Source organism: Pezoporus occidentalis, unplaced genomic scaffold (assembly GCF_034315485.1).
Source record: "Pezoporus occidentalis ecotype Australia unplaced genomic scaffold, CSIRO_AGI_Poc_V1 ctg350, whole genome shotgun sequence".
NCBI classification, from domain to species: Eukaryota; Metazoa; Chordata; class Aves; order Psittaciformes; family Psittacidae; genus Pezoporus; species Pezoporus occidentalis.
In genome coordinates this window covers 236,003-255,903 of record NW_026915484.1, presented here as the reverse complement: position 1 = coordinate 255,903, position 19,901 = coordinate 236,003, and the positions used below count along the sequence as shown (strand labels likewise).

The following is a 19,901-nucleotide window of genomic DNA, read 5'->3' as shown; positions in this document are numbered from 1 at the left end:
GCAGGAGAGCCTTGCCCTCAGCTACCCTTACTCGTGGAACACGTGTAGTGGAATCAATGTGTCTTTACGTGGAGTCGGGGGACTAAGAGCAAATGCCTGTAGGTAAGGATTTAAATACACGGCAAACACTGATTTCACTGCTCGAGATGTGCAAAAGCGGGCTGCCGGCAGCCTGGGGGCTGTCCCATACCCCCAGCTTTGCACAGAGATGAATTAAACAGCATCTCCACTCTGTGAGGTGAAAGAGCCCGCATTTGGGACACGGGGATGATGTGGGACCACGGGTCTGGCGTGGGACCGCGGCGGCGGCGGGCACAAGGACCCGGCGGCGGCGGGCACAAGGACCCGGAGGCGGCGGGCACAGGGACCGGGCGGCGGCGGCGGGCACAAGGACCCGGAGGCGGCGGCGGGCACAGGGACCCGGAGGCGGCGGGCACAAGGACCCGGAGGCGGCGGGCACAAGGACCCGGACCGGGCACAGGGACCCGGAGGCGGCGGGCACAAGGACCCGGAGGCGGCGGGCACAGGGACCCGGAGGCGGCGGGCACAAGGACCCGGAGGCGGCGGGCACAGGGACCCGGAGGCGGCGGCGGGCACAGGGACCCGGAGGCGGCGGCGGGCACAGGGACCCGGAGGCGGCGGCGGGCACAGGGACCCGGAGGCGGCGGGCACAGGGACCACGAGGCGGCGGGCACAGGGACCCGGCGGCGGCGGGCACAGGGACCCGGCGGCGGCGGGCACAGGGACCCGGAGGCGGCGGGCGCAGGGACCCGGAGGCGGCGGGCACAAGGACCCGGCGGCGCCGCCGCCCTCAGCGCCGCGGCTTTTTGTCCCCGCGCAGCCGCCGTCGGCCTCGTTGCCATGGCAGCGGGGTGGCGGCCGCGGGCCTGAGCTGCGCGGGAAGCCGCCCGCGGCCCAGCCTTGGCCTGCCGCCCGCCATGGAGGACGAGCTCTACCTCGAGAACATCGACGAGTTCGTCACCGACCAGAACCGCATCGTGAGTCCCGCGCCGGGGGGCGGCAGCAGAGCCGGCCCCTTCCCCTCCCCTCATGGCTGTGGTTGCGGGGGGGGGGGTCCCTGTTTACGTTCGGGGTCCCCACAGGAGGCTGGGCCTTGACACCGGTGCGAGGCTCCCCCCTCACCGGTCCGGTGCACCCCAAGGCCGCAGGTGCCCCCCGCCTGTGGGACACCCATGGGTGCCCGGGGCCGCTGGCGGAAGGAGGCTGCAGCGGCTGAAGCTGCTTGGCTCCTCAGCGCTGCTCGCCGGAGGTTTCCTCCCCGTCGGGAGGGCCGCTGTGGTGCTTGGCACTGTTTGCAGTTCGCTTTTGCGCGGTTACCGCGGGGTTCCTGTCAGGCTGGGCGGGAGATGGGTTTCTGGTCAGGATATTACAATCATAGAATGGTTAGGGTTGGAAAGGACCTTAAGATCATCCAGTTCCAACCCCCTGCCATGGACAGGGACACCTCACACTAAACCATGGCACCCAAGGCTCTGTCCAACCTGGCCTTGAACACTGCCACGGATGGAGCATTCGCAACCTCCTTGGGCAACCCATTCCAGTGCCTCAGCACCCTCACAGGAAAGAACTTCCTCCTTATATCCAATCTAAACTTTCCCTGTTTAAGTTTTAACCCATTACCCCTTGTCCTGTCACTACTGTCACTACAGTATTCACCCCCCTGAGGTTAATTTAACATCTCATAGAACCACAGCCTGGTTTGGGTTGGAAGGGACCTTAAAGCGCCTCCAGTCCCAACCCCTGCCACGGGCAGGGACCTCTTCCACTGGAGCAGCTTGCTCCAAGCCCCTGTGTCCAACCTGGCCTTGAACACTGCCAGGGATGGGGCAGGCTGTTCTTCATAGCCTTAGGGTTAGTTTAAAGAGGCAGAGCGGGAGGAGAAACAGGTGTAAAAGCAATGCCTTGTCTAAATAATAGAGCAAGTGTTAGTTTTTACAAGGGCCCGTAGGGGCAGGCCAAGGGGAATGGCTTTAACCTGCCTGAGGGGAGACTGAGCTGAGCTCTTAGGCAGAAGCTCTTCCCTGTGAGGGTGCTGAGGCGCTGGCCCAGGGTGCCCAGAGAAGCTGTGGCTGCCCCATCCCTGGCAGTGTTCAAGGCCAGGTTGGACACAGGGGCTTGGAGCAAGCTGCTCCAGTGGAAGGGGTCCCTGCCCGTGGCAGGGGTTGGAGCTGGAGGAGCTTTAAGCTCCCTTCCAACCCAAACCATTCCATGGTTCTAAGGCAGTGGCCAGGCAGCAGAAATCCAAGTTGTAGCAGGAATCCAATCAGTAGTCGTTTGGGAGAGCAGTAAGAGCTTCTCACAGCTAAAACTTGCGCTGTTTAGCTGGTTTCCTGCATTGTGAAGCTAAGCAGTGAGCGTGTTTTGTATGCCTGCTGTTTATATAATGGCATTTCAAGAAGGTGTTCCCAAAACCACACCTTTCAGGGCATGTATTTTGCTCCGGTCTCAGGAATTCAGTCTACTCATGAAAGCTTGCCTGGGTGCATGTCCAAGTGCGCTCCCTTCTAACAGGGTTTGCTGTGTGTTTCTTGGAGGCAGGGACGAGTTTGACTTACCCATTAAACAAGCAGATGGAGGTTTAACAAGTCACAGGGTTGCAGTTTTCTTACTGAAGTGAGATTTGCTTTGTTCTTGTTACAGGTAACGTACAAGTGGCTGAGCTATACCCTGGGAGTTCATGTCAACCAGGCTAAACAGTAGGTATTAGTGCATCCCACAAACGTTTTGTTCTGGGGCAAAACCTTGCTAATGACTCATTTCGCAGTCGTGGTTAATACATTAAAATTATCCCTCTGGAAATACTTTAAAATCCTTCTTGGGCACAGCCTGTTATTCAGTGTCTTCCTGGGGGCAGGTCTTGCCTTTGGGAGTTGTGCTTTAGAGAGCAGCGCTCAGCTGGACACCTTATGCTGCTTTAGATCATAAATTCTTTGGTTGGAGTAGCTGGTTTAGTGTTATATTCCATCCTGGATGTGTTTTCAGAATGGGGCTGTGGTTCTGCAGAGCTGTGCCTCTGTGAAAGCCTGCTGCTGCGTGTCCCAGCTTAGGATATTGTATGTTATCCATGAATATTGCTGGGAGCAGGATCAGGAAAACACAAACCAACACTGATTGCAACTGCAGCTCATGTGTATGCAAATGCTCATTCACTCTGATCACCCTGCTGCACAGCCCATTATAAAGATCTCCTTACCAGGCTTGATGGGCATGGGTAGATGCTTCAAGGCTGGGGAAGCTGTCAGCATGGTTTTTCTTCTCTGAGTTTAGTATAAATATATAACCTTGTCTTGGTGTATTTTGAAGAATAAAAATCGTAACCTTTTAAATCTCCTATAAAACAAAGAATGAGCTCTCAAGGATTCCAGGGCTGTTGCTGCACAGGAAGGTAAAATCAAGCATATGATTTAAAGGCTCCATGAAAGTGTCAAGCCCTATAATACAGTGTTTTCTCTCCTTATTTCTGGCTGTAGCTTGGACCTGAAGGGATGTTTGCTGTGTGCTCAGCTGCAATGTACTGAGCTCAGCTTCACGTGTCCTGCCCAAACCACTAGAGCATAAACTCTAATGTAATGAAGAGATTGTCTGGTCTCTTTCCTCTGCCTGTGTGTGAACAACTTAGATGATGTGTAAACCTGACTGTGCTTCAGTGATAGTGTGGACGTGACTGGAGAGCTCTGCTGGGAGCCGTTCTGGTCATACAGTAAAGTAGAAGGTGAAGCAGAGGCACCTTCTCATACCCTTGAAAGCAACCTGGAGATGGAGAACTCTGGTGGCATCTTTGTGCTTAAAACTCTCTCCTGGAAGCTGGAAAGTGGCTGATATCACAAATGGATTGTTTTAGTGATTGTGCTGGCTGGGACAGTGTGGTAATTGCAGCAGTGATGATCTTCATGTATTTTTGCCAGATATTGTCCTCATAGTGTTCAGCAGTGTCTCTGCCCTGTTATGTGGGACACTCAACATAAATCAAGCTGAAAGCTTCAGTCTCCACTCAATCTTGTCATCAGTAATCACAGAATTGTATTAATAATGCTCTTCCCTCCTGTTTCTAATCCCTGTGCCAGTGGATCTGGCTGGGGTTGTATATATACACCTGGTAGTGTGATTAGGTACCAGAAATCACCAGTTCCTCATCAGGTGTTTCAGAACACTGGGATATAATGAGGAAAACAGCCTTTCCTGGGGTGACACTTTGGAACAAGCTGTCCAGAGGATGTGAGACCACCTGCAACCAACTGTGCAAGCTTTGAGAGCTTGTATTCATTTCACCTTTGGTTTATACCGTGGTTGGACTGAGATTCTCTGAAGTGGCAGAGGAAGAACATGGCTTACTGAGATAAATTGAATCCTGGTTGAAATAGCACTGCTTATTTGAAAAGTTTCCATGCCAGGCTGGCTTTACTCTTCCTTTACGTAAGCTTTATGGAAGGGGTGGTGATGGGCTCTTTCCTTCCTAGGTGATTAACACTGGTTTCTTTTGTGCAGGATGCTCTATGATTATGTGGAGAGGAAACGAAAGGAGAATTCAGGAGCTCAGCTTCATGTCACCTACTTAGTAGCTGGAAACCTCATCCAGAATGGACACGTGGTGAGTGGTTCCTCAAGGGTGTCTGTGAGCTCTTTGTTCTTGTGGATTCCCTCTTGGTTTATGATTTTTGGGTCAAAACTGAATTTGCTCTCTTTTTTTCCAGTGGAAAAAAGTTTTCTGTGCACATATAAAATGCGACGCTAGCCTTGTCCCAGCATACAAATGATGGGGAGGAAAGATCATGACTTGATAATACAGTGCTGAATAACACACCAGGGCTTTGATTTAATGCAGTGCTGTCAGTCATCTCTCAATCCTAGCACTATTATTGGATGGCAAAGATTTTGCAGAGATCTGGAGGAACCCTTGTGAGATGAGCTAATCCATTCCCCAGGGTCTGCTGTGGCATGGAAGTGCTGAGCAGTGTTTGGAGAGAGCTTGGAATTCAGTTAGAATGGAATAGTAATAAATAGAATAATAGTTTAAATTGTTAATTGAGGCAACATTTTATCCTGGTACACAAGGAAAACATGTATTGATTAACAATATTTTGTATTTAAAATGCTTTAGCTTATGAAGCTTTAAGCACTACTTAATTTATATGGGTTTTTTCCTCATTGCTTACCACCTAAAATTTCAGCTGGGTACCCCAGAACTGTTTGAAAGAGAGGAGCAAATAGAACATCTGTTTCCTTCTGCTCACAGAACAACTTAATACCCAAACACTGAATACCTTTGTCATTCCACCAGGTATCTATTTGTATCTTTAGATACCCCAAAATCTCTTTACCCTGGTTCGCCTCAGGGTGTTCTGGCTTTTATGTGTGGATTGGGAAAAAGCCCCAACAAACCTTCTGTTGTTTGTTTTCCTTAATAATAAACTGGTTCAGATGCATGGAATGTTCTCTTTAATTCTCCAAGGCTGCCTGAAATTGAAAGTAATTATTTATTTAAAGATCTAAATATGTATACATATACATATACATAAAATACATACATTTACATACATTTTAGTGTATTTGTATAAACACTTATAGTGTGATCATTTAACTAGATATAAATATGAAAATTATAAATATCTATTTATACAAATAAATATATATTAAATATAATATGAATTTTGTTAACTATATAGACATTTAAATATAGAGAAGCAAACTATAAATAATCATACTACAAATGTTATATAAATATACTGAAATGTATTTAAATAAACATACCATAAATATATTTAAATAAATATATATAAAAATATAGTATATATTTAAATATACTACAAATATATATGAATATGCTATAAATATATACTAAATATAAATATAGATATATATTATAAATGTACAGCTGTGGCACATTTAAAGCTGTGGCACATTTATAGCCTGAGTTCAACAGGTTTTCCCCTGATTTCTTCTGGAAACAGTAAAGTGGCATCTCTTGGCTCACTAGAGAATTGTCAGCACATTCTATTATTATTAAATTATATATATAATTATAATATATTTGAATATATTATAATATATTTGAAACACATGAATTCTGACATAGGATCACATTATTTATTGGGTATTTTTAAGACAAGATCTGTACCCAGGTAAACATAGAAAAGTCATTTCTTGGTTTGCTTTTAAACATCTTGGTTTTGAACACTGCAGGAGCAGTGTCTGCTTAGAGAGGTGACCTACAGGTGCAGTAAGTCATCAGGAGCAGGCATGAAGCAATGCCAGGGTTAGGAATGCCACACTGGAGGAGTTTAAAGTTCCTCGGGCTGCGTGTTGGAGGGATAACTGGAGCAGATAGGATAAGAGGGTCAGATCTGGATGATGCTTCCAAGTGATGTGTAGGCATTGGAGTAGCTGGTGGGTAAGACCTGGCACGAGTCAGTTTTGGCTGGGAAAGGGGTGTGAGCACTTCAAACACAGCCCTGTGCTTGTGGTATCCCTGCACTACTGTCTGCTGGCAGTAGGTGTAGCCAAAAGACTGTGGATTCCACTGCAAGAGTCATCCAAGAGGAGATAGGGATAGAAATCAGTCACAAATCATTCTCATCGTGCCTTCAGCACCGCACACTCTTTTCTTGCTGCTTTTTATCATCCTTGGCGAGGGACTGAGATCTTTACTCTCAATCTTTATTTAGTGTTTCAAGTTGCCTTTGTTTTCTCCCCTCTTTTGCTGGCTAATCTGTGGGATCAGTTAAAATTAATGGTTGGATTTTGTCTAGCCTGTCTCTTTGGATACTCTCTGTATGAATTGCAGCCTGTTAAATGCCATGGAGCAGGTACAGTCCTTGGAGACTGGCCACAGAGCATGTTTCCAGAAACACTAATTTCTGGCTTTTAATTTAATGCTTAATTTCTCACAATGCTTTGCTTCTCTGGTGCTGTGTCAGGTTGCTGTGTTAAAGTTTACTGGCAATCTAACTATACATGGGTGATGTGGGTTAGTATGGCAGATTTCTTACCACAGGCATCAGCTGTGTTAGTTTGCTGTTCTCCACTGTGCTGCATAGTTGTTTACTTCTTGTTTTATCTGTGTCTCATCTCCCAGTGTCAGGAATGGAACACAGAGGATTTCTTCAGGGTTGCAATGATCTCTGGAACAGTCTGTTAGAAAAGTAGGAAGGCAGAGCTTTAAGAACTAGTGGCTGATGGCTGTTTAAAGGCATTGGCAGTGTTCTCTGCTGCTGTAAAGCTGCACCTATAATCAATAGACTCTGTTATTCAATAGATCATAGAATCATAGAATGGTTTGGGTTGGAAGGGATCTTAAACTCATCCACTCCCAAACCCCTGCCACGGGCAGGGACACCTTCCACTAGAGCAGCTTGCTCCAAGCCCCTGTGTCCAACTTGGCCTTGAACACTGCCAGCACCTCAGCACCCTCACAGGGAAGAGCTTCTGCCTAAGAGCTCAGCTCAATCTCCCCTCGGGCAGGTTCAAGCCATTCCTCTTGGCCTGTCCCTACAGGCCCTTGTCCAAAGCCCACTTCAGGTTTCCTGTAGCCCCTTTAGGTCTTATAAGACTGTTACAAAGTCAGATAACCAAAATGTCAGTCTTTAAATGTAAAAATACTTACTATATGTTGTTTGCCATCTGTCTGTTTTTTTACAGTGCCACAAGGTTGCAGTAGTGAGAGAGGACCAACTCGAAGGTGAGCAACTCGTGAAGATTATGTGGTTTTGACTTTTTCTTTGAAAAAACAGTAAAGTGAGGAAAGCTCTGAGCTTGCCATCTGCACGTAAATGCCTGCTCAGGCTGCTGGGTTCAGGTGTGTACTCCCTGTACCAGCTTTTTCTCAGAATTTTCAGTCTCTCAGCCAAGGGCTGTGACTTCAGGCTGGTGATTTGGGTCTGATTTTTCGTTTTTTGGTTTTTTTTCTGTTGCACCCTTCAACCAGTGATTCTTTTTTGCCTCCCTGCCACTGACAGGCAACAGCTCCTTAAGGTCAGCAGTGTATCTTAGGAGTGTCCAGCAGTGTCTCAGGGTGTTAGAACAGTTCTAAGCCTTTAGGCTCCCAAGGAAGGTGAAGCAGGTAATTCTAGTTGTTGGTTATGTGCAATTGCAGTCTTAATTTGCCCTGAATCATGTGGGGCTTAGTTTAAACGTCCCATGAGAACGTTCTGTCTCTTGTCTGAGAGATTTCCTGTCACAAAGGTTTAAAAACCCCACCACTGTGACACTGCTTCCTGCAGCTACTCTCCATACACTGTCAGTTGTGTTACCATCTTTCCAGGTCTGGTCCAGCTGATGAGGCCTGATCTGTATCGACTGAAACACAACTGCAGGCTCTTCCTTACTGTCAAATAACATCTTTGGCTCTTGAGAACATAATGTGGCGTTGGTGACTTTAAATAGGCTCATGACCTCACTTGGTTTGAAAGACTCTCATTTATTTTCCTTTTTGAAATCTGAAGTGGATTTCTTGCTAAAGCCTTCCTCATCAGTGGAGTAGATTGTTGAGCAGCACAACTACTATCTGTCATGTTGCTTGAATTATGTGTGCTACGTAATACTCTGTTTTGCTCTGGAGGAAAGGGTTGGGCATGGTTTTTGTATTAGAAGACAGGCCAAAGGTATGACTTACATTTGGAAGAGGCTGAGATTTTTTTTGATGGAGTTAGGGCTGTATAGTCTAGGACTGGCCCCAAGGAATGATTACTGTGTGTATTTTTACAGTGCCTAGAAGCTCTGTCTCAGACCAGGACTGTGTGGAAAGAACAATATAAGCAATGAACAAAGAATTCCTAAAAACCAGCCCTTGTCTCAAGGGAGTCACAGTCTAAATGGTGTGGAAAAGACAAAACATGAATCCCAGCAGACTACTAGAGACAGCACTGATGCTAGTTGATAAGGTGGATGCTACCTTAATGGCAGAGAGCAGTTCCAGCAGGGTTGAGTTATGACTATCTGTTTTTTGCCTTAGCTTTAGATAGTCATATAGATATGCCCTCATGGCAAGGGCTTGGAGCTAGATGAGCTTTAAGGTCACTTCTAACCCAAACCAGCCTGTGATTCTATATTCTGGATCCCAAACACCAGATATTTTGAAAGTCAACACAGAAATTGCTCTTAATTCAGTTGCGTAAGAACCAGGAATGTTGTGTAAGAACCAAATATGTATAGTGGGAAACATGTTTGACATGTGAGGTCTGTTAACATGAGCTCTCACTTAGTGAGGACTGAACAAAGGTACAATTACATGTTTTTATGTTCAGGTCCTTGCTGTCAAGCGATCTATCAGTCTTTCTCCATCCTTGGTACAGCCTAATAGTTGCCACATGGTTCTGTGCTAACAGAGGACTTCTCTCCTCCTTTTCCTCAGCAATGAAGTCTAAACTATCCACAATTGCAAGCGTGCATGTCTACAGCATTCAGAAAGCTCTGCTCAAGGACAGTGGACCCCTCTACAACACAGACTATGATATTGTCAAAACAAACCTGCACAACTGCAGCAAGTGAGTTGCTTCTTGGTTTTTCTTCTTCAGCAGTTGGTAGAAGGCCAGCACCAGCCTGCCATGAGCCCTATAGGCTCTTGGGGGCTCATGTAAGTAGTATACAGGGGTCATGGTGGGAGACAGGAAAGAAGGCATGAGGGGAAAGGAGTAAAAAGAGCTAGCACAAGCTGAAGCAAATGATTTAGATGAGGGGAAAGTGGCAAATCTTATAAATGTAAAAATAAGGGCAGGGAATTGGAGGGATCAGCTCGACTAGGGAAGGAAGTCAGGAGAGTCCAGCTGGTGTTTGTGTTGCAGGTCTGATCCATTACCTGTAAGGGATTTCCTACACCAAAAGGCTGCTTGCTTAAAAGATGGAGTTGACAGGGCAAGTGTTGGAGATTCAGTGGTTGGACCTGATGATCTTAAAGGTCTTTTCCAGCCAAGCTGATTCTATGATTTGAGGCTGATAAGGTGTTGCTACATAGAGCACTTCAGCAGGAATCAGTGGTTCCCTGATACGCCTGGATTTTTAGAAAGCTTGAAGAAGAGAGCTTCTAAGTTGTGCCAGACAGATCATTATATGATTGTTTCATAAACTGAGCTATTTCCATCTTGCACTTGGTTCACTTGCTCTGTTACTCTAATAGACAGACTGTTCCAGCACCTTTCTTTTCTGGTGGCTGGAAACTTCATTCTCATTTCCAGGTCATGCTTGATCATGACCATTTTTATCCAGTGTTCAGTCACACAATAAATAGAAACAGACTGAGCAAAACATGAGTGATGTGCTCAGTAAAGCACTAGCAAGAGTTTGCCTTCTGGTTTGTGAGACTGGGCTTATCCACCTCTCTGAAGATGTCTTACAGGATCTTCTTCTCCATATGTAAGAGCCTGAGGCATAGAGGAAGTGTCCAAAAGAGACCAAGCAGCACAAGTGTCCTTCATGGTTGAATCAGAGAAATGCCCCATCCCTGGCAGTGTTCAAGGCCAGGTTGGACAGGGCTTGGAGCAAGCTGCTCTAGTGGAAGGTGTCTCTGCCTGTGACAGGGGGTTGGAACTGGATGAGCTTTAAGGTGCCTTCCAACTCAAACCATTCTGGTTCTGTAAGAGTAGTCCTAGAATTCAGAGGTGCTTCAGTCTCCAGGGGTCATTGTCTCCCCTCCAGAAGCTGCCTGGCAGCTGTGGCTTTTCATTTTATATGTTGTTTCCACCACAATAGCTTCAGCTTGATGTAATCAGGACGTACAGTGCCATGACCAATCTGGTTTAGAAAGGGAGATGCCTGAATGTTGTGTCATAGAAAGAGTATAGAATTTGAAAGTAGAATCAAAGTGTGGACGAGAGAGTGGCTGAGAAAATACCACCCTGTGTTTCAAATGTGAATGTCAGGGTTAGAAAACACTGTCTCAGTGACAATGTGTGCTGTAGGTTTGGCTGCAGTTGCCTTGTTCCAGCCTGTTTGTTCTCGGGCACTCCCCATGGTGATATTTTGTGTCTTGGAGGAGTGTCCCTTTGGGATTTGTGCATCCAGGAGGTTCAGACAATTCAGGTTCTGCAGTAGCTTTCTGGTGTGTAAATCCCTGCCTGGCTTTGGAGCAGGGTTTTCCAAGCAAACTGAGGGAAGCTCATTTGTGACCTGGCTCAACAAAATTGAAAGTGAGCACATTCCCTCTGCCATGTCCACTACATGAATTGTCTTCTGGGACAAGATTCCTGCAGGACCTGCAAAAGTCAGAGCTTTATGTTCATAGCAAACAACCTGCTGGCTTCCTGTGTTCCCTTGTCAGTCCATAGATCTCTCACTCTAGAGCAGGATCTATATCCTTTTCTGTGTTTATATGGGACCTGTGAAGATGGGGAGATGATGGAGGTATTCAGATGTGCTAGTATAAATAACTGGATTTAATCCATGTTGCTAATGTCAGCTTTCCAAGCAGAAGCAGCTCCTTGCTTGCAGAGCATAGTCCAAATGTTGCTTGGTTTTTCAGTGATTATTCAGTGTATTTTGGATCAAGCCCATAAGCTGTAGTCACACAGCAGCACTAAAGCAAGCTAATTGGGAATGTGTGAGGGTAAAATGTGCTTGTTCCATGGTCAATATAATTTTGGATGATAAAATGTTATTATTTACATATAAAACATATCTTTCCTAAGAGAAGGCTCAAGGGAGCCATTATAACAGTGTTCTAATACCTAAAGGAGCTACAAGAAAGCTGGAGAGTGGCTTTGGACAAGGGCTTGTAGGGCCAGGCCAAGGGGAATGGCTTGAACCTGCCCCAGGGGAGACTGAGCTGAGCTCTTAGGCAGAAGCTCTTCCCTGGGAGGGTGCTGAGGCGCTGGCACAGGGTGCCCAGAGAAGCTGTGGCTGCCCCATCCCTGGCAGTGTTCAAGGCCAGGTTGGACACAGGGGCTTGGAGCAAGCTGCTCCAGTGGAAGGGGTCCCTGCCCGTGGCAGGGGTTGGGGCTGGAAGAGCTTTAAGGTCCCTTCCAACACAAACCAGTCTGGGATTCTGTCTGTAATGTGGAGGGTTGGTGATGTTGCTTATGGGGGTCTTTGGAGTAGAAGTGAAGCTTCTTCAGCATTGACCATGTTGAAAACACTGAAAGTAGAAAGGAGGGTAGGGTGTATCTTTCTTCAATGTCTTCTTTCCTTCCTTTAAAGGTTTGAATGTCAAGAGAGTGCTGCTGCAGCCTAAAAATGCTGTAGAGATGGTGTTGTTTTGTGAACACATCACAGTTCCTGCTCCTAGGAGAAGTGGATTGTCCATGTGAGCTGCTAATGCTGAGGCACAGAAATTAATTGGCAGAAGCCTGATTTAGTTCTTATGCAAATAAAGCCACACTATGCAATTCAGGGGGTTGGGAGGGCTCAGCCTCTGCCCTTTTTGTGGCATTTGTGTAGGAAATCTGGAAAACTTTGCCTGTGATTTGCACAGTGGGGAGTCGAAGTTAGTTATTTTTGGGTCCTGCTATTCCTGACTGTCAGCAAGTTGTAACTGTGAGCACGTTGTTTAGTTCCTGGAGCTCTGGAGCCCCAAACAATCACACTTCAGACTGGTACAAGCTGAGATGTTTCTCTGTCTCCCAGTGATTACATGGTGATGACTTTATGTATTTAACTCTGAATGTCACGTAGATCTATTACTAGTAGATCTGCTACTATTCAAGTAGTTCTGTTTTCAGTTGTGATTTATTTACCTGGCTGATGTGATTGTAGCTGCTTGTTGCCTCAGTAGTGGCCTGTCAATGCATCTGGAAGTAAAGGTTTTGGATCATCAGCCAGACATACAGTTTATGTTGTGAACTTTAGAGAGCAGAACCACTTCAGGAACAGAATGTAGTCTGCTCCATCCTCAACAGCTTGTTTAGCATTTGAATCATAGAATTATGGAATCATTTGGTTGGAAGGGACCTTAAAGCTCATCCAGTTCCAATCCCCTGCCATGGGCAGGGACCCCTTCCACTAGAGCAACTTGCTCCAAGCCCCTGTGTCCAACCTGGCCTTGAACACTGCCACGGATGGGGCAGCCACAGCTTCTCTGGGCACCCTGTGCCAGTGCCTCAGCACCCTCACAATAAGGAGTTTCTTCCTTATATCCAACCTGAACTTCCCCTGTTTCAGTTTGAACCCATCACCCCTTGTCCTATCACTGCATTCCCTAATGAAGAGTCCCTCTCCAGCATCCTTGTAGCCCACTTCAGACACTGGAAGCTGAGTTTTAAAGCTCTGGCTCTTTGTGACAGCTTCAGCTGATCTCAGTAGAGGTCTCCATCCTCTCAATGTATGCCAGCCTTTCTTTCTTCTCCCATGCACAAACTAACCTACTCTTTTAACCATAACAAGAGAAGCCAGGACCAGAGAAGATGCTACCTGGCAGGAAAACAAGGTGAAAAGTAAGAAGCTAATTAAACTTGTCCCTCCATCCCACAGGTTTAGTGCCATTCGATGTGATGCTGCAGTCCCCAGGCCGGTGGTTGAAGTCGCTCCAGCGCAGACGTCTGTGCAGGATGGTTCCCAGACCAAAAGTGACAGGAGTGCTGCCAGTGTCCCTGCAGTCAATGGCCGTGGACCATCGAGTGCTAAACCAACCACACAGCAGCCCAAAGGGATCATGGGAATGTTTGCAGCAAAAGCAGCTTCCAAATCCCAGGACACAAATAAAGAAACTAAAGTGGAGTCTAAGGAAGCCCCAAGTGTAAGTTACCTCAGACTCTTTGGCAGCCCTCTGGGCTAATAGCTTTAATGAACCATGCTTTGAGCTTTGCTCTCACTCGACCTAAATAACCTTAACCACTGTAGCACAGCCTCAGCCCCTCCTTCTAGAGCTAAACTTGCTGTCCCCTGGGAGTGCTCAGTCAGTTTTGCAACTGTGTAGTACAAATGTGCCTTCTGTCAGTCATCTTGGGCAGAAACATGTTGTGCCAAGCTCTTGATCTATCCACAAGAGTAGATTTGCCATAATTCCTCATCCAGAGGAGGACATGAAGATGCTGCGAGGGCTGGAGCAGCTCTGCTCTGGAGCCAGGCTGGGAGAGCTGGGCTGGGGCAGCCTGGAGAAGAGAAGGCTCCTGAAGGGGAGACCTGAGAGCAGCTCCAGTGCCTGAAGGGGCTGCAGGAAAGCTGGAGAGGGGCTTGGGACAAGGGCCTGTAGGGCCAGGCCAAGGGGAATGGCTTGAACCTGCCCGAGGGGAGACTGAGCTGAGCTCTTAGGCAGAAGCTCTTCCCTGTGAGGGTGAATGGTTGAGCTTTAAAGTCTCTTCCAGACCAAACTGCTGTGTGATTTTGTAATATCATAGACACTTTGACATTCCTCCTTGAATGAGTATAAACCAGCACAGCTCCATTACTGAAACAGTTGTTCTGTTGTCCTCAGTTAGGCCAAGATATGCACCAGTTGAGGATCTTGCTCCTCTCCATTGTGCTTAAAAGGCTTTGTTTTGAGCAAGAAGTGCAATGTGAGAAGTCCAGGTCTTAAAAGCATCAAGGTGTTTAAACATGTGCTGTGAGGGAAGTTTCGGAGCTTGACCAGTGCAAGACTAAACTGTTTATCTTCTCCACTGCTGCTTTTTTCCAGGATAGGATTCCATTTTAATCAGTATAATTGTTTTTAAAGCAATATAGCCAGTAAATGGGGATTTAAATGGTAACATTCCCTGCATATGTTCTGCCTTTTTTTAATAACTGCTGAGTGCATTTTAGTTCATTTTTCTGATTTTTATAGTGAATTTAGCTCTGGTGAAATATGTGTCTGAATATTTGGGGAACTTTAGTGTCTGGTTGCCTTTTTTTGCATGAAACTAAATGGGATGAGGAAGCCAGGCTTCCTTAGGTGGGTGTTTTGTGTATGTGATTTTTCACTGTGGTGGTGGCTCTCTTAGTGGAATTGAGCAGTGATATTTATTTCAGCAGAGCAGGGGACGTGCCAGAGGAGCTGGATAAAGTCTTCATGGTTTGGCCAATCTTTGTTCTTTCCTCTGTCAGTTACTGTGAATTGAGGCACTGATAGTTTGCAAAAAGAACAGTTCTTGCCTAGGATTTGACCCAAGTCCCAACCACTTATTTCAGTAACACTGTCAACCATCAGATGGGAATGTGACCTAAGCTGCATTTGAAGGCCTTGCTAAGTAGTGAGTAACTTACTCATCTAGGATCTTCACATTCTCCTAAACAGACACTGAAATCCAACACGCTGACCAGTCAACAAACTATATAGGTTTATTTTGCTTGTCCAGAAGCAGGGCTTTGCATTTTGAGGGCTTTGCTGTGTGAATAATTCCTGTGGTTACTCCTCTGTTTGCTTCTAGGTGTCTGCGACGAGCAGCAAACCACCAGCAAAGGGCAACATAATGAACAACTTCTTTGGAAAAGCTGCCATGAGTAAGTGCTTTAGAACGTGCATCTGTTTGCAGAAACTGGAGTTTGAAAGCTAAAAATCCTGAGGGATATTGGAATTACAGCTTTCTTTTTAAAGCTGAGTAGCAATTAAAGATAACCAGTGTGTGAGCAGCAGGTTGAAGGAGGTGATCCTGTCTCTCTGCTCTGCTCTGCTGAGCCCCTACTTGCAGCACCGTGTGCATTTCTGGTGTCCTTAACATCAGAAGGACATGGAGCTGTTGGAGCAAATCCAGAGGAGGCCACGAGGATGCTCAGGGGCTGGAGCAGCTCCTGTATGGAGCCAGGCTGAGAACATTGGGGCTGTTGAGCCTGGAGAAGAGAAGCTGCGTGGAGACCTCAGAGCAGCTTCCAGTGTGTGAAGGGGGCTACAAGGATGCTGGGGAGGGACTCTTCATCAGGGACTGAAGTGATAGGACAAGGGGTGATGGGTTCAAACTGAAACAGGGGAAATTCAGGTTAGATATAAGGAAGAAGTTCTTTCCTGTGAGGGTGCTGAGGCACTGGAATGGGTTGCCCAGGGAGGTTGTGAATGCTCCATCCCTGGCAGTGTTCAAGGCCAGGTTGGACAGAGCCTTGGGTGCCATGGTTTAGTGTGAGGTGTCCCTGCCCGTGGCAGGTGGTTGGAACTGGATAATTTCAAAGTTCTTTCCAACCTAAACCATTCCACGATTCTATGATTTCAGGTGTGTTGTTACACAGCTATGATGGGAGGCATAAAGAGAAAGGAGCGCAACTCTTCCTTCCCGCCCTTGCCCAGTCAAACTTGTTGGATTTTCTTTATATCCCTTCTTTCCTTACAGCTTTCCATACTATTCTTCTGCTCTTTTGGCCTCAGAGGGGTTAATACTTTTGCCTGCAGCTCTTAAGGCAAAAATTAAGAGTTTTAAGTGGAATTTTTCAGACAAAAAGCTTGCTGGATGCAGATCAATGGAAATGACATATTTGTGCAGCCTAACCCAGGAAGGCTTTTTCTGTGTGTGTGTGCAGAAGAAATCTGATTTAAAGTGAGTACTTCTGGCTGGAAGATTAGCTCTTGGCCCAGTGTTTGCCAAGACCTGTTATACAGGGCGCGTTAATGACGCTTGCTTTTCATCACAGACCACTGAGGAGTCTAGAGTTAGATGGAGGGTTAACTTCTTGCCTCAAAACTGAGGGTAAAATTGAAGAGTGGCCTTCCCTTTGAGCAGGGGTTCAGACTAGGTGGCCTCTGGAGCTACTTTCTGACTTAAATGATCCAAGTCTAAAGCAAATACCTTTTAAATAGACATTGGAAAAGGACTGTAGGACTTTGAAGAAAGATGCCCTTATAACAAGTACAAAAGGATTCAAAGAAGAGTTACTGGGAGGGAGTAAACAGCCAAGTTCACTTTCTAACAGCCCTCTGTCAGAGGTTGCAGGGTACAGTTCCAGCCCTGAACACACAAGACACAGTACTGTTGGGCATCATTGAGTTCCTGTTTTTGTGTGGCTGAGGGAGCTGAGGACACAGTTACTACAATGAACTCAAGTAAATTCTTAAGGTCTAAGAAGAGCCCTGAACCAGAGTTCAGATGCTGGAACCCCAGCAAACTGCATGGTAAAGAAGAGCCAGTGGTGATGGAGAAAGCTTTGTGAATGCATTCCCATGATTTCCAGTGGGGTTCACTTTATGGAGTCCTGTCGGGGAGTGCTTCAAGGAAACTTGAGGTGGCTGCAGGGAAGGAGCAAACAGAGTAGAACTGGAAATTCTGATGTGTTTAGAAGAGAGAGGGTGATTCCAGGAGTAAGATTTATTCCCTGCGTGTTGTATGTCTGTCCTGGCATCAGAGATTTCACCCTTGCCAGAAAGTCCTGAGATAACAATAACTGGGTCCTTCAGCTTTCTGCTGTTGATCATAAATAAGAGAGCTGTCAGTCAAGCTCTGCTCCATAAGATATTTTCCCTTGCTCAATGAAGCAGGCGGCCTGGTTTCCAAGCAGTATCAGAAAGGCATTGGCATGAAGTCTCAGCCCTCTCGGCAGCCTCTGTTCTTACTAAGAACGTGGTTGATCTCCTTATTAAATACTTTTTTCTTTGCTGGACATCTTGTGCTTTGGGTGCTGCAGGTTTCTGACGTGCCTGTTCTTTGTTTCTGGTGGGGTAGAGCTGCTGAGTGAAGCTCACAGACTGCCATCAGGTGCTGGTGTGCTGACAGCACCACCTATGAGGTGGATAAATATAGTATTTTGCTGTCTGCTCCCCCCTGCTATCTCTTTTGTGGTATTAGATTAAGCCTTTTGAAGCTGAATTGTCCTTATAGGCAGAAGAGGACGTTTCTTAATCACATTGGGGTTAGTGTAGAACAAGAAGCCATGGCTCTTACTGACAATACTATGTTATGTTACTGACAAGACTCTGATGTTATGCAGGATGGGGACTGCACACACCTCTCCTTGCTATTCATCAGTCCAGATTCTCCAGTTTCCAGCCACTTTTGTGCTTGACTGAAGCTCTAATTTAGAAGAGAGCAACTGCTTATGGATCAGTTGCTCCCTTCTAAATCCTGGATGTGGCGTTATGCTAAAGAGGATGTCTAGAAGAGGGGCTCCCAAGCCTTCTGCAGTGCCTAAGGTCCTGGTGATTGTCAGGGCTTCTGCCTCTTAGCCCTCTTGTACAGAGTTTAACTGCTATGGCACACTTGGTTTTCTTAGGTTGTGCTGTCAGGAACAGCAGAACCAAGCTGGTAAATGGTTTTCTTTAGCCCATCCTTTGTTGTCAGTCAAACTGAATGCCCAGTGTTCTTCTTGTAATGGCTTGTCCACAGATAAACTCAAAGTCAACTCTGTGCCTGAGCCACCAAAGGAAGAGAAGGAAGTAGTCACGCCTTCAGTTCCTGAAGCACAACCAGGGTCATCCCTTAATACTGTTGTAGAGAAGCCTGGGAAGAAAACAGAACCTGCTAGAAATCAACAGAAGGACAAAAAAAGGTGGGTGACACCTCTCAGGATCCCTAAAGTCTGTTAACCCACTTGTTGATGGCTGCATGGAGCTGGCTGGTCACACAGTGCTGGCTCACCTCCTGTTTCCAGCTTCTAAATTGCATTAAACCAGGCTAAGATTGTCTCCCTTAGAATCCTCTCCTAATATTTCTTTTCCATTTAGTGCTGTAGATGCCTTGGGGCCATTTGTGCCGTTGCACATGGAAGGGGCACGGTCCAGGTAGTGTTCAGTGGTGGCTTTCCATGAGACAACCTCACGCTGTGAGGAGAGTTAACATAGACCTTGCAGGCAATCTGGGGGGGCTGGCAGGAGCACCTGTACTGCAGGGAAGGTAGTATATTCCCAAACTTATATGTACACAGCTTCCAGCACACAAAGTTCTGCTTGTTGATTTCCATAGCTCATGTAGTGCTGCTTTCAATGTCGCTGGTTTACTTTGGGCTGAGACTCCAAGTCAATTTGAAGTTGAGCCCTTTGTGTTTCATCCAACCCAAACTGACAGAGACAAAAAATCATTACAGGCTGATGGCTCTCTGGTGGCCTATGAGTAATTAATTGGTGGTCTTGATCTGTTTCTAACTAAATAGGTAAGCACACCACCACCCAGCCCACCATCACAGCTAGTGCTCACTGGACTTCTTATTGCTAGTCTTAGTCAAGAAGCCAAGGGCCTGGAAAGCTGCGTGCTGGCAGTGGGATGTTGGGAAGGCCACTTGGGCTGTCCCAGCTCTAGGAGGCTACGTGGGCCTTTAGCCTCCAGGCTTGTTAGTCTGACACGTCTCGCCAACATTCAAAAGAAAGAAGCTCTTTTATTTCTCCAGTAGTCTTTAAAAATGGCTCCAGGATTCTGAGACACTACCTCATAGTCAGTCAGTGGCAAGCAGGCTGTCAAAAGAGCTTCTGAGAGATGCTGTTGGGGACATTAGTGTTTGGGAGCCTGAGCTATAAGAGACAAGATCAGAAAGGCTCTTTTGCCAGGGTGCTGTGGCCAAGCTAGGTGAGGTACTGGGCAAAACATGGGGCTAAAGAAATCCTTCTTGTTTTGGAGAACTGGGTATGGGTATGGGTGAGAGGCTTAAAAATGCTCCTGCACCTCTGCTTGATTGTATAGGTGAGTATTCTTCAGTGTGTGTGACGGTTTTAAGAGGTAGAGAGGTATTTGATGTCCTTGCTAGCAGTACTTCTGTCAGACACGTGCTCATCTAAACACACGTGATGCTTTGATGCACACGCAAGGGATAACACATATTCATTCCTTTTTCCTTTCTTGTTATGGCAGTAAAATGAAGAGGGTGGACAAGTCGGATAATGAGGAAGAAAGAGAACCTGAAAATGTAAAGAAGAAAAGGAAGCGAATCAAACAGCTTCAGTCTGACAGCAGTGATGAGGAAGGTAAAAAAGATACAGAAACAACCAGGCATGGAGGTCAGGGGGCTGATTTTGACAGTATTTCTATCTAAATAGTAATCTTTGACAGTATTACTATCTAAAGTGTTGGTTAGTGATTGAGGACTTGTAGTTTAGAGGACTGAAGGGTTTATAAGTCTTTAGGCCTTAGAGGATT

The 19,901-nt window shown here is 46.5% G+C and overlaps 1 protein-coding gene across 2 annotated transcripts in view; it reads left to right on the top strand.

Annotated features, from left to right (window-relative positions):
- Positions 1-840: 840 nt before the first annotated feature.
- The window catches only part of POLD3 (DNA polymerase delta 3, accessory subunit), a 31,701-nt gene continuing 12,640 nt past the window's right edge, over positions 841-19,901 (top strand). For both annotated transcript variants that reach the window (XM_062630427.1, XM_062630426.1), the window contains exons 1-9: positions 841-998; positions 2,662-2,717; positions 4,507-4,609; positions 7,657-7,696; positions 9,368-9,500; positions 13,414-13,678; positions 15,288-15,360; positions 18,162-18,324; positions 19,617-19,729. In XM_062630427.1, the coding sequence (XP_062486411.1) occupies positions 939-998; positions 2,662-2,717; positions 4,507-4,609; positions 7,657-7,696; positions 9,368-9,500; positions 13,414-13,678; positions 15,288-15,360; positions 18,162-18,324; positions 19,617-19,729 (1,006 nt within the window). In that variant the 5' untranslated portion in view covers positions 841-938. The remainder of the gene's footprint in view (positions 999-2,661; positions 2,718-4,506; positions 4,610-7,656; positions 7,697-9,367; positions 9,501-13,413; positions 13,679-15,287; positions 15,361-18,161; positions 18,325-19,616; positions 19,730-19,901) is intronic.